The following is a 13,831-nucleotide window of genomic DNA, read 5'->3' as shown; positions in this document are numbered from 1 at the left end:
TTAATCTCAGCTGGAAATGTTTTTCAAGAGGGGGACTGACACTCTAAAATAGAAAGACAAACACCCTAAGCTATCCCCTCTCTCTCTGCCCATCAATTCACAGCACCCAAAGGAATAAAGGAAGTAGACATTGGACTGGAGAAGGAGTCCTGACCTAAGAAGTTTGATCAGTAAGACTGCTGAAAACATGTGGTGAGAAATTTTGCTTTAATCGGATATAGTGAGTTCAGGTAGGCACCAGTGGCATTTTAACTTTATTTCTTTGTAACCATTTCTGACTTTTATGCCTCATTACTTGTACTCACTTAAAATCTCTCTGTGTAGTTAATAAATTTGTTTGATCTAATCCAGTGTGTGTAAACTGAAGTGTCTGGGAAACTCCATTTAGGATGGCAAGTTATGTGCATATTAGTGCTGTTAAAAGCAAATAATGGACTTTTTATAAACTTGCATTGTCCAGGAGAAGCCTGGACAATATAGGACATACATTTCTGGGAGGGGGGGGAAGACTCTAAGACTTGGAGTATGTTGGGGTCACCCTCCAGTATAGCCACGGCTGGTAAGAGCCAAGTTATGGCTGGCCGGCTGCAGCATGCATACTGACATAGCTGGGAGTGACTTGCATTCTGGAGGCTGTTAGTGAGCACTCCACGCTGGAGCCTACAGCAGTGAGGCATTATAAAGGACTGGGGTGACAGTGACTCATTAGTTTGGATTGTACACTAGAAAAATCACACTATCATGTTCAGTATCAGAGGGGTAGCCGTGTTAGTCTGGATCTGTAAAAGCAGCATGCGACGAAGTGAGTATTCACCCACGAAAGCTCATGCTCCAAAATGTCTGTTAGTCTATAAGGTGCCACAAGACTCTTTGCTGCTTTTACTATCATGTTCGGTACTACCAGTATTGTGCTAGATGTATTAAGGGCTGTGCAGCAGGAGAGAGAATGCTGTAACTGCACTTTAGATGGAAAGCAAGTTCTTGGTATGCCCCACTACTAGACATGCCTTCTTTGGTACACTGTTGCAATGGATGGCATAGATTTATTATATATTAGTTAAGGACAGACCCAGGTGATGCAAAACAGGTCACACTTTCCTATTACAAGACTAAAGTCTGATTTTTGGACTGGCTGTGAATTGTCAGCTAAACTACTTATACATTTTTCTATTGAACAAATGTTACTTGCATGTATTCATCTAACAATTGAAGTAGTTACTTCAATTTTCAGCGGTAATAGTGGAGGGAGGAGCAGTTATTTATGATCTTCCTGTTAGGTAGATTGGAGAAGTTAGCAGACTTCAACACAGCAGGAGAAATGAAAGGCAGGGCTTCTCTGTGCAGAACCTTTAACCCACAAGCCAAAAAGCTGAGAGTGCTTCCACCTAGAAGAAAGGTACATAATGTACCAGTTTTTCAAAGAATTGTTACAGTAGGTTAGGATTTAATGGGAAAGCTTCAGAAGAATAGCAATATGACATTTTGGTCAAAGATTTTAACTAGGGCTGTCAAGCAAGTAAACAAATGAATCGTGTGATTAAACAAATTAATTGCGATTAATCACACTGTTAAACAATAATAGAATACCATTTGTTTAAATATTTTTGATGATTTCTACTTTTTAAACATTGAATTCATTTACAACACAGAATACAAAGTGTGCAGTGCTCACTTTATATTTATTTTTATTACAAGTATTAGCACTGTAAAAAAACAAACAAGAAATTGTATTTTCAATTCACCTAATACAAGTACTGTAGTGCAATCTCTTTATCGTGAAAGTTGAACTTACTAATGTGTTTACATTTGCAGGACATAAAGTTGCCTTCTTGTTTACAATGTCACCTAAAAGTGAGAACATGCAAATGCCTGTTCTCACTTTCTGGTGACACTGTAAATAAGAAGAGGGCAGCATTATCTCCTGTAAATGTAAACAAACTTGTTTGTCTTAGTAATTGGCTGAACAAGAAGTAGGACTCATTGGACTTGTAGGCTCTAAAGTTTTACATTGTTTGTTACATAACAGCACTCCAAAAGCAAAACAAACAAAACATCTATATTTGCAGGTTTCACTTTCACAACAAAGAGATTTCACTACAGTACTTGTATGAGGTGAATTAAAAATACTATTTTTGTTTACCATTTTTACAGTGCAAATATTTGTAATAAAAATAATACACACTTTATATTATGTGCTGTAACTGAAATCAATATATATAAAAATGTAGGAAAGCATCCAAAATATGTAATACATTTCAACTGGTATTCTAGTGTTTAACAGTGCGATTAAAACTGTGATTAACCACAATTAATTTTTGAGTTAATTGCAAGAGTTAACTGTGATTAATCCACAGCCCTAATTTTAACTGATGTTATATTAAGACAAAAAACAAAGGATTGAAAAAATATTTTTAAAAAAGGTTCTTTCTCCTTTATCTTACATGTACAAAAAGTAAACTAAAGTTCACAATCAGAGCCTTGGCAGATTGTCTGGAATAGCTAGAACTAGAAAAGCCAGTTTGAGGCTCCCCTTTGTATCCTGCCTGATGCTGTCAGCTCCTGAAAGTCCTGCATTCAAGCTGTAAAGGTCTGATCCAAATTGACATCTTTTTAGTGTCACTTCAACACCATGATTAGCAGTCAGTCTGACCAGCTTCTCAGGAATCTGTCCAGGCACTTTATGTCTATGAAGCCAAAGGGTTGGCATGAATTGTGACATCCTTAATGTGAACATCGTTAAGAGGTCGGTAGGTTTTCTCATTCACCGGGAGCTTCTCCAGCTCATCTAGGGTCTCCAGACCATCAATTACCCTGGAAAGAAAGCAGAACAATCATGAGAATTCTCTTGTAATGAAAGGCCCACTTTTCTTTTCATAGTCTTGGTACTCCAAAGCACTTTACAGTGAATTAAGGTACCTGCAATGCAAGGACTGAGTAAGGAAGTAAGATAGTCAGTATGAGTTTACTAGTAGTTTAATGTCCCTTCGACATAATAACCTATTGTGAAAGAGAATTTTGAGTGGCCACATATGACTCTTGGGAAGGTGCCACAGTCCTTTTAATTTCCACTTGGGTACCCAGAGAGATCTAATGTTCCATTTAAAGGACAACATGTTCCTTTACCCTCCCCTGCCAGCACTTAATATGACACCCAAACTGGGTTATGATTTTTCCTCCCCACAAACCGGGTACAAGTAACTCCCACTGACTTTGCGATATCACAGTTCATCCCAACCCTTTCACTCCATAGCTATAAAGTGCCTGAGAGGATTCCTAAGAGGTTGGTCAGACTGATCATAGCATTTAAAACTACACTAGCAAGATACTCATCAAACTGGACTTCACTGGGAATTACTCATGTCCTCTGACTGGGGAATCAGTCCCCAGATGACAGATTCTAATCAATAATGTTCTGACACAGGGGCAGGAGTGGTACTAACAGAACCACTACTGATCATATAAATCTGATAGCTCTGGGACATCCTAGATACTGATTTACTGCAGGATAAATTTAGAGGTAGAGTTTATACTTCTGGGTTTTTGTCCAAGCTGGAAAGGTGACATGAGAAAGCAACTGAACACTAATAGACACCTTATAACTTTTTAAACAACTGTTACTCTGACCATCTGAGAAAGAGGTAAGGAAACACTATGAGGACAACATCAATATAAAAACCATGTTTCTCTGTGATACTTGTTACAACAGTAGGTAAAAAAGTAACACCTATGCATAGATGACTATAACAAAGATCAGAGGAAAAAATATTGATTTCAATGCTGGAAGTTTATTTTGTGCACTTGGCCTTACTTTGTGTAATATCCCCTGTATAGTCATAGAATATCAGGGTTGGAAGGGACCTCAGGAGGTCATCTAGTCCAACCCCCTGCTCAAAGCAGGACCAATCCCCAACTAAATCATCCCAGCCAGGGCTTTGTCAAGCCTGACCTTAAAAACCTCTAAGGAAGGAGATTCCACCACTTCCCTAAGTAACCCATTCCAGTGCTTCACCACCCTCCTAGTGAAAAAGTTTTTCCTAATATCCAACCTAAACCTCCCCCACTGCAACTTGAGACCATTACTCCTTGTCCTGTCATCTGCTACCACTGAGAACAGTTTAGATCCATCCTCTTTGGAACCCCCTTTTTGGTAGTTGAAAGCAGCTATCAAATCCCCCCTCATTCTTCTTGTCTGCAAACTAAATAATCCCAGTTCCCTCAGCCTTTCCTCATAAGTCATGTGCTCCAGCCACCTAATCATTTTTGTTGCCTTCCGCTGGACTCTTTCCAATTTTTCCACATCCTTCTTTTAGTGTGGGGTTCAAAACTGGACACAGTACTCCAGATGAGGCCTCACCAATGCCAAATAGAGGGGAATGATCATGTCCCTTGATCTGCTGGCAATGCTCCTACTTATACAACCCAAAATGCTGTTAGCCTTCTTGGCAACAAGGGAACACTGTTGACTCATATCCAGCTTCTTGTCCACTGAAACCCCTAGGTCCTTTTCTGCAGAACTGCTGCCTAGCCACTCGGTCCCTAGTCTGCAGCAGTGCATGGGATTCTTCCATCCTAAGTGCAGGACTCTACACTTGTCCTTGTTGAACCTCATCAGATTTCTTTTGGCCCAATCCTCTAATTTGTCTAGGTCTCTCTGTATCCTATCCCTACCCTCCAGCGTATCTACCACTCCTACCAGTTTAGTGTCATCTGCAAACTTGCTGAGAGTGCAATCCATGCCATCCTCCAGATCATTAATGAAGATATTGAAAAAAAACGGCCCCAGGACCAACCCTTGGGGTACTCCGCTTGATACCGGCTGCCAACTAGACATGGATCCATTGATCACTACCCGTTGAGTACGATGATCTAGCCAGCATTCTATCCACCTGATAGTCCATTCATCCAGCCCATACTTCTTTAACTTGCTGGCAAGAATACTGTGGGAGACCATATCAAAAAATTTGCTAAAGTCAAGGAATAACACATCCATTGCTTTCCCTCATCCACAGAGCCAGTTATCTCCTCATAGAAGGCAATTAGGTTAGTCAGGCATAACTTGCCCTTGGTGAATCCATGCTGACTGTTCCTGATCACTTTCTTCTCCTCAAAGTGCTTCAAAATTGATTCCTTGAGGACCTGCTCCATGATTTTTCCAGGGACTGAGGTGAGGCTGACTGGCCTGTAGTTTCCCAGATCCTCCTTCCTCCCTTTTCAAAAGATGGGCACTACATTAGCCTTTTCTCAGTCATCCAGGACCTCCCCCGATCGCCATGAGTTTTCAAAGATAATGGCCACATCCACCAACTCCTTTAGCACCCTTGGATGCAGTGCATCTGGCTCCATGGACTTGTGTTCGTCCAGCTTTTCTAAATAGTCCTGAACCACTTCTTTCTCCACAGAGGGCTGGTCACCTCCTCCCCATACTGTGCTGCCCAGTGCAGTATTCTGGGAGCTGACCTTGTTCATGAAAACAGAGGCAAAAAAAAACATTGAGTACATTAGCTTTTTCCACATCCTCTGTCACTAGTTTGCCTCCCCCATTCAGTAAGGGGACCACACTTTCCCTGACCACCTTTTGGTTGCTAACATACCTGTAGAAACCCTTCTTGTTACTCTGAACATCCCTTGCTAGCTGCAGCTCCAAGTGTGATTTGGCCTTTCTGATTTCACTCCTGCATGCCCAAGCAATATTTTTATACTCCTCCCTGGTCATTTGTCCAATCTTCCACTTCTTGTAAGCTTCTTTTTTGTTTTTAAGATCAGCAACAATTTCACTGTTACGCCAAGCTGGTCGCCTGCCATATTTTTCAGTCAGCTTCACCAGTTTATGTGGGTCATTCACAGAGCAAACAGGGAACAGAAATCATTTTTTAAAATAGGAAAATATGATGATAAATTCCACAACAATTAACAGGCGCAAGTAGTACCTGAAATTGCTTTTAATTTCCTTTTCTAAATTAACTTTATTTCAGGAGGAGTCTGTACCTTTAACATCTCTGTTGTCTATTTAGAAACTATCTGCTGAGTTTATCTAATTTGACTAAGACAAAGCTAAAAACTAAATGAAGATGAGATCACTATAGCACCCATACTTTTTCCACGGCCGTTATTACCCAGTCTTTCCATCACTTTGATAAAGAGCTCTAGCTTACCATGATTGCTCACTGTGCTGTAAAACTGCAGCCAGTGTTGACTAGTATGAGTATGATGCCTATTGGGGCAATCTGGTAAAACAAATCCACCCTTTAGGTTTTGTTGTTGTTGTTGTTTTAATTTGGTCATTTCCAAGTAACTCCCTCTCACTAAGCAATGGTAACAGTATTTTTTTTTTGGGGGGGGGGGGGAGGGGGGGGGTGCGGGGAGGACCTTGGAAGGCATGGCATGTGCCCTTGCCAACCAGTGCCAAAGCCACCTTGAAGCATGTGTGCCCTTTAGGGACTTGTTTTTGTGTGTGTTTAAGGAGGTGATGTGATTAGAAAAAAAAAGTTTGGAGCACTAAGTCACTAGGAAAACTCATGATTTAAATATTACATAAAGGGAGCCAACCCCCCACCCCACTCCCCCAAAATAGTAGTCTCTATCTGTTCTGATTATGTAGAAAAAGCAACTGAAGCAGTATGAGACTTCCATCAGTTGAGCAATTTTAAATGCAAAGAGAGATAAAGCAGTGTTTCTCCTAACAGTTTCATCTCCCTTTAAAATAAAAAGGAGGACTAGTATGAAAAATTGTAGTGGTGACCAAAGAGAAACTTACAAAGACACCATCAATACTAACAGGCCCCAAGTTGGACCTACTTTTTTCTTTTCAATTTGTATATATAGTCCTTGTAATTCTTTAAAGTTTCATCCCCGAGAATGCCACGCATATCAATGCTCTTTCCCAAAAGAAATATATGCCAGTAGCCCCCTAGCACTCACTAACAGGACCAACATTAATTCACAGGTTTTTTTTCCTTTTTCTATTCAACCTGAGTGTCAGATTCCATGGAAAGCTACTCTGATACATTTTAAAGGAAAGTTTCTGTTTTAGTAAGCTAGTTTAAATCTCTGACTTCTGAGTTCTCTTGGGGCAATCAACACGTACGTTGTCTCTCAGAAGCTAAAATAAGCCCAATAGCAGTATAATTGGACTTACAGTGTAGCTGGTAAAGCACACACGGGGTACCAAAAATATGCCATTCGGCCCCTCATTGCACAACACAAGACAAGAAAAATAATTAGAGGTCCAATCCTACAAGCAATTCCATTTAATTCAGTGTGACTAATTGTGAGAGAAAGGGGTTTGCAGATCAGGCTACACATTTGTAATGCTATAATTTATAAACATTTTCCATGAAAAATTAGTTGCAGCACATTTCATAAAATACTGACTTGTGGTAGGGTTACTTCATTCTGTAATTTCTAGATCCAGAGACTCTCACTGGCTGTGTCCAGGAACAATTCTACATAATAAACTAGTGTGTGCCTGGGTGATAAAGATATTCAGCTATTTTAAAGGGGCAATTATGATTAAAAGTGAAAAATACTTTGTTTGTGTCTTTTAAAATACAGAACAACCACCTTATGTAGTATCTAAAGAAGTCAGTCACAGTTCACACTTATGTAGCCAAGCCTTTTACAGGTTTCTGCTGTAAAAAGGACCATAGGTTTCCACTACAGTTGCCCTGATGTATCCTTGCCCTTCACACTGTATCATGAGGAGGCACACTGCTGGGTCACTTACTTCCCAAAGACCGTATACTTCATATCTAGGTGTGGCTGTTTGCCATATGTAATGAAGAACTGAGATCCATTGGTGTTTGGGCCATTGTTTGCCATGGAAACGACACCGCGGACACTGTGCTGAAAGAGAGGTAGAAAGGGAAGAAAATGCATACATACGTATTCTGTGAATGCATGACTGCAGCCGACAGCCAGGGCTTAGTTACCTAGCATTCCGACTCCCAATCTTTTATTAAAATATACAACAAAATCTGACTCCCTCCCAGGTGCCAAAACCCTCCTTCATGATCTGCAACTAGCCCCTCAGATCTGACTCTGCCATGTCAAATGCCTCCCTTTCCCACCCCACCCCAAGGATGCATGACAAACACCTCAGACCAATACAAAACTTCCCCATCTCACCCTCCACAGAGAGAAGCACCTCAAACTCTAAATTCCCCAAACTACTGAAACTCTCCAGTATCCCACTTCAATAACAAGCCTCCCATTCTCTTACTGTGGGCATGGACTTTAAGATATTGTCAAAAACATTATTTAATCCCAGTACTACACAATGTTGATCATCTCTTCCTCTTGAAAATGAATAAAATGTGAAGAAACAACAAAAGTATATTGAAGAGCACAGAAATACCTTTAGGTGTTCACTGTATTCATCTTCAAATTTCCTGCCCCAAATGCTGTTACCTCCTTTCCCAGAGCCTGAGGAATAGTGACAGGGAAGGATTACTTTTTTCTCAGGGTTGAGAAAGAATCTCCAATCACAGTCATTTTCAGAAATATTTGAACCAGAATATTGGTATCTTAAGTTACAGTTAAAACTCTAGACAGACTGTAAGCTGCCTGAGGCAGGGAATCAGGTTTTCATGTGTGTGTTAGGTGCCGTACAAACAACGAGGACCTGATCCCAATTGGGACATATGGATGCTACTGCAATTTAAATAAATAATAACTTAGAGCAGGAGAACAAGAGACTGAGATATTCCCAAATTCAAATCAATATGATGGCAAACAGCAATAGAAGTGAACAAGTCTTTCCTTTAAATAGCAGACACTTTCTGGATCATAGTCCTAAATGCTACACAGACAGTGTTCAGAGGTAATGTGACCTGGTCACAAGCATGGAAAACAGGAATCTCTGCATTCAAATGCTGGATCTCCCACTGATTAGCTATCAAATCATGGCAAATGATCATGGAGATAATACTAGGCACAGAATGTTGATTGAGAGGATTAAAATTTGTACAGTGAGTTGAAGATGTAATTAGCTTATGACTAATATTAATATTTTAAATCCAGAGTGAATAGCAACTTCTCTGAAATCTTTCCATAGAAAAGTACCCAGATCATGAAAGTCTCTCTCATCATTACAGCATTGTGTTACTTACCTTGTCTCCCACCTTTGAAAAAGGGCTCAATATACCAGACATTGATGGAAGGATTTACCTGTTGGATCCCCCGTCTGCACCATGAATCCTTTGATATTCCGGTGAAATATGCAGCCATTGTAGTAGTTACTAGCACAAAGAGCCAGGAAGTTCTATGGGAAGAGCAAGAATGCTCATTAAGAAGCAGTCCAGAAGTAACATATTCTGTGCTGGACACATTATGTTATTCTGAGAGGAATGCTCAAGGGTGACAGGATTAAAATTAACCCTTCCAGCTTTGGTTTGTATTGTGAGCGTACTATGCTATCACTTTGTTATCTCAGACTGCTCCTGGTTATTGAAATACATTAAAAAAAAAATCAGTTCTCCATGATCCCTCATTACCTCTCCCTTCCTCCTCAAAGACTTACCAAAAATACAAACTGTGCCAGTAACAATAAAAAGTAGACTGAAACCTTTTACACCAAAACCAATGCATAAGGATTGGCGGTTTTCTAGATATACTATACAGCAGGACCGTAGCAACAAAGAACGTGGCCCCCTCCGAACATATGTCCGGGGCCCCTTACAATGCAGAAACATTTTTTTTTGCCACTTTTAGGGGCCCCTTTCCTTGCGGGGCCCCCTCCGATCGGAGGGTACGGAGGGCGCTCGCTACGCCTCTGCTATACAGAGGGGAAAAAATATCTAATGGATACAAATAGTTGGTCACATTACATGAAAAAAACACTCCTCTATATAGTCCAGTGTTTTAGTTATATTCAGACAGGGACTGCTCAAGACTAATTTAGTAAAAGGCAAAGTTTTTGGTTGGTTTTTTTTTGGGGGGCGGGGGAAAACCAACCCAGAAAAAAGGTAAGATGGACAATTTTTTTTTCCTCTCTCGTCCCTTTTGTTTTTGAACTCATTTTATCTTTTTTATTCTTCCATGTACACTGGTAACAGAATGTTACAAAGTGGAGTCACTTGTTAGGAAGCGGAGTTAGATAGAGGGTTCTATAAACCTATTTTCATAGATAAATCTTTGCAGAATAGGAGCCTATGTGCATACTTAACTCTAGAAGCTGTGAGTAGTCTAACTGAAGTCAACTGAACTACTCTTGCTGCTTAAAATTAAGCATGTGTAAATATTTTTGGGTTCAGGGCCATAATTAGGAACATAAAAAATGCCATATTAGAGACTATTTTTAATCCCGCTCCTGTTATTATGGCAGCGGGTCCTGCGGGACTCATGGGATCCTGGTCCCACTGCAGGGTCCTACACTAGTCTCCCGCTGGTCCATCTAGTCCAGTATCCCATCTCTGGTAATGGCCAGTATTAGATGCTAAAGAAGGTGGTACAAGAAGCCCCATCATAAGCAATTATGGAATAATTTGCCCATAGAGGAGTTTTCTTTCTAATCCTTGACAGTGGTTATCTTATGCCTAGAAGCATGAAGGTTTACATCTTTTATACATTTGTATCCTGTCTAACATAATAGTGTTTTCATTTTCCATGTAAATGTCTAATCTTACTAAACTCTTGGCTTTAATGATATCTTATGGCAATGAATTCCACAGGTTAATTATGCACTGTATGAAAAGTTCTCACGGTATAAGTTTTATATTTGTTCCTTTTCACATTCACTGAATGTTCTCATATGATGCAAAAGGATAAATGGAAACATCCCACATTTACTTTCTCTATGCCATTCATTATTTTGTTTCTATCATGTCCCATCTTATTTGTCTCCTCTCAATACTAAACAGTCCCAGTCTTGTCATATTACTCACTTCACAGGCCTTAGGTGTTCGCTCACAGAATATCTCTATTTTAATATCTCCCACATCAGTGTGCAGTGTGACAGCCTGAGGGTGAAGGAAAGAAAAATTAAAATTGGGGGAGGGATAGCTCAGTGGTTTGAGCATTGGCCTGCTAAACCCAGGGTTGTGAGTTCAATCCTTGAGGGGGCCACTTAGGGATCTGGGGCAAACGTGAAGGCAGGGGGCTGGACTCGATGACCTTTCAAGGTCCCTTCCAGTTCTAGGAGATTGGTATATCTCCAATTATTACCTTTAACCAGAATTTTGACTCAAAATCAAAGAATAAGAGCTACTAACTCTGCTCTATTCACTAGTCACCCTGGGAATATAAATGCGTTTCCATTTCCAGCTAACTGTCTGTGTATGTGAAGTTAAGATGGAGACCAAAATCTGGATTTGTTCCTAAATTAAGTGAATTCCCTGAGCCCATATGCATGGGATCTCATAGACACAAAAAAGCTGAACTGCATCCAGAAGCTAGTTAAAAAAAAGTTGTCAGTAAAACTGGGAACAAGTATAAAAGATTAATGCTCAGAGCTTTTCTCGTGCTGTCGCCAAGCATCACTCTGAGGAGTGAGACTGTGCCCCATGGACCTGCTCTCATCCCCAGTGAAGTCAACAAGAAGAGATTGGACCTCATGTGAATAAGGCCCATAATTAAAATGAACTAACAAGGTATTCTTCAGAGTAATAACAAAGCTCAGCTGCATATATTTTTTCATCTCTGTGAACCAGACCAACACACTCAGCTCAAAGATGACAGAAAAAATAGCCTAGTCAGTCATATCTTGGCACAGCCATGCTAGAGACCCAAGTTCCTCCCAGTTTCATTCTATGAGATGGTAGTAATGCACTCAGTCAGTCTATAGTAGGAAGGAACAAGTGCCTCATGTCACTGACTTGCAATCTTTCTGGTTGAGTTAGCACGGATGGGCTGCACAAGTGTCCTATATAGTCCTCCCTCAGAAAGATGGTGGCTGCAAAGCGCAATTTTCTTCTCAAGGATTAGTAAATGATGTGAAGTATTCAGTTGAAAGGGGAAAAAAATAAAAACAAATCAGTAGTGTCACTCACATGAGTCAGTCTGTGCTCTGGATTATTCATAATGTATTTTGTGTATATGAGAGGGGATGTTGATTGGGTTTTTGAAAATAAGCAATGGGATACATCAGTTTTCAGACAGATGGGTGTGCTAGTTATCCAAGTGTTACACACAAAGCTATCATTCCTCTCTTCACCCAGATCACAAAATCACAGCACTTACATTGAAAGAACTATATTAATGTGGTGACAAAGCATCACACTTACTAGTAGAGACATAATGTACAGAAAAAATTGCAAAACCAATGTTCTGTGGTGCATTTTTTCCATACCTTACATAGAAAGAAGGGAAGACAATTGGCTGCGATCTCTATGGAGCCACAATAAAAGAAGTTTGTGTATCTATCTTGTTTGAGAAATGCAACCTTACATTTCATTTCTTGGGTTTTAAATTTTTTCATTTTTTAAACTCTAACATTCTTTAAAAGGTATCAGACCACAGATATGTATTTACACCCTTAACACATTTTTATGTAGGAACAGAGACCAAATGAGATGACCAAAATGATTATCCAAACCAGAATTTGAATTTAGAGCTCTAGCAGTAGAAAGCTAATGCACTACCTACCTAATCTCATGAAATAGTAAAACTGACATATTCCCTTTTCCATGGCCCACTGGACAGAAATCAATTAAATGGGTAGCTGAGCTTTACATCACAAATTCTTTACAATAAACTAACTTGTGGGATTATTTGGGATGCAGAGCTGCTGTTCAGTTCTCAATGCTAGATTCACAACATTTAAAAATATATCTAAAAACTGCCTGTCTCACCATGACTTTTTGTCAGGAGTCCAATGCCGACAGGTCAGATGGTTTCCTGCAAAGAAAACACGTTTATTTTAGTTTTTCTTCACCACCTCCTTTAAAAATTCTAAAAAAATTTATGTGGTCGATTAAATTACACAAGTGATTGCACTACGGATTTTTACAGTAGTGTTCATATCAACCTCTTCATAAGCATTTTATGTATATTATTATATATCTCAGCCTGAGAGCGAGGGCTGGGCAGGGGGGCCAAGCCCGTAACGAGGCTCTACGGGGCAGCGCCCCAGAGCCTCCCGTCCCGACCCCGCCGAGCCTCGCAGGCCCCGCCGCTCGGCCCGGGCCTGGGCCCGGGGCAGGAGCTGGTCAGCCCAGCTGAGGGGCCGCTGCAGGGGAACTGGCTCCCCCGGCGCCCCGAGGGCAAGGAAGGACCCAGCCCCGAGCTCCGCAGCCGCCCGCTCACCTGCTTCCCGCGCTCGCGGCAGGCCCCGCCGGCCCAGCGGAAGGGGCCGCTTCCCAGACGGACCAGGCCCTGCGCGGGGCGGGGGCGCTTTTCCGTGAGGCACCGCCAGTCCCAGCCGGGCCGAGGTAGGTGAGTGCCCGGCGCTGTGTCCCCGCTGCCCCGCCTGGCAGGGGACGTGCCTGCCCGAGGCGCCCGCTCGCGGACAGAGGCGCTGACGCTGCCCCAAGTGAGGGCTGTCAGCGCGGGCGGGCTGGCGCCGGGGGTGGGTCATAGCGCCCTTCCCCGTGGCACCCGGGCTGCAAATGTTCCATTGAACAAACTGGCCCGAGCAGGCGCCCTAGCCTGGGGCAGGGGCGGAACCCACTCTCTGTCATAGCTTCTTCCCTGGCTCTGCTCCCTATAGAAACCCTGGCTCCCCAGGCCCGCCAGTGGCTTCCCTACGGTGGCAGGGCCACAGCTTGTCCTACCTACCTAACCAGTGTTGCTAGATCAGTTAGCTTTTATAGTCCTTATGGGTGTGCAGCAAAACCATGGGAATATGCCCGAGCCTGCCCATCTTCCTCAGGCTGCAGAGAGCCTGAAACAGTAGTTC

General features: G+C 41.6%; 2 protein-coding genes across 9 annotated transcripts in view; one reads left to right on the top strand and one right to left on the bottom strand.

The window, feature by feature from the left end:
- The window catches only part of NIF3L1 (NGG1 interacting factor 3 like 1), a 31,303-nt gene that overhangs the window by 4,798 nt on the left and 12,674 nt on the right, over positions 1–13,831 (top strand). For 3 of the 6 annotated variants that reach the window (XM_039495785.1, XM_039495789.1, XM_039495791.1), the window contains one exon: positions 104–192. The gene's annotated coding sequence lies outside the window, so the exon portion shown is untranslated. The other 3 variants (XM_039495790.1, XM_039495787.1, XM_039495786.1) reach the window with 3 other exon arrangements.
- Positions 2,393–13,377, bottom strand: PPIL3 (peptidylprolyl isomerase like 3). 3 transcript variants are annotated; one of them, XM_039495793.1, is made up of 7 exons: positions 13,240–13,377; positions 12,786–12,831; positions 10,881–10,955; positions 9,166–9,259; positions 8,354–8,421; positions 7,724–7,842; positions 2,393–2,811 (listed from the first exon to the last, which is right to left on the bottom strand). In XM_039495793.1, exons 2-7 carry the CDS (start codon positions 12,786–12,788, stop codon positions 2,685–2,687), a joined length of 486 nt encoding a protein of 161 aa, XP_039351727.1. In that variant the 5' UTR covers positions 12,789–12,831; positions 13,240–13,377; the 3' UTR covers positions 2,393–2,684. The 3 variants fall into 3 exon arrangements, with proteins under 3 accessions (XP_039351727.1, XP_039351728.1, XP_039351729.1); XM_039495794.1 differs by lacking the exon at positions 13,240–13,377 and adding an exon at positions 12,962–13,066; XM_039495795.1 differs by lacking the exon at positions 10,881–10,955.

The sequence above is a fragment of the Mauremys reevesii genome, linkage group 11 (genome assembly GCF_016161935.1).
Source record: "Mauremys reevesii isolate NIE-2019 linkage group 11, ASM1616193v1, whole genome shotgun sequence".
Classification (NCBI taxonomy): domain Eukaryota; kingdom Metazoa; phylum Chordata; order Testudines; family Geoemydidae; genus Mauremys; species Mauremys reevesii.
The sequence above is the reverse complement of the archived record's forward strand: the minus strand, read 5'-3'. Positions and strand labels throughout refer to the sequence as shown.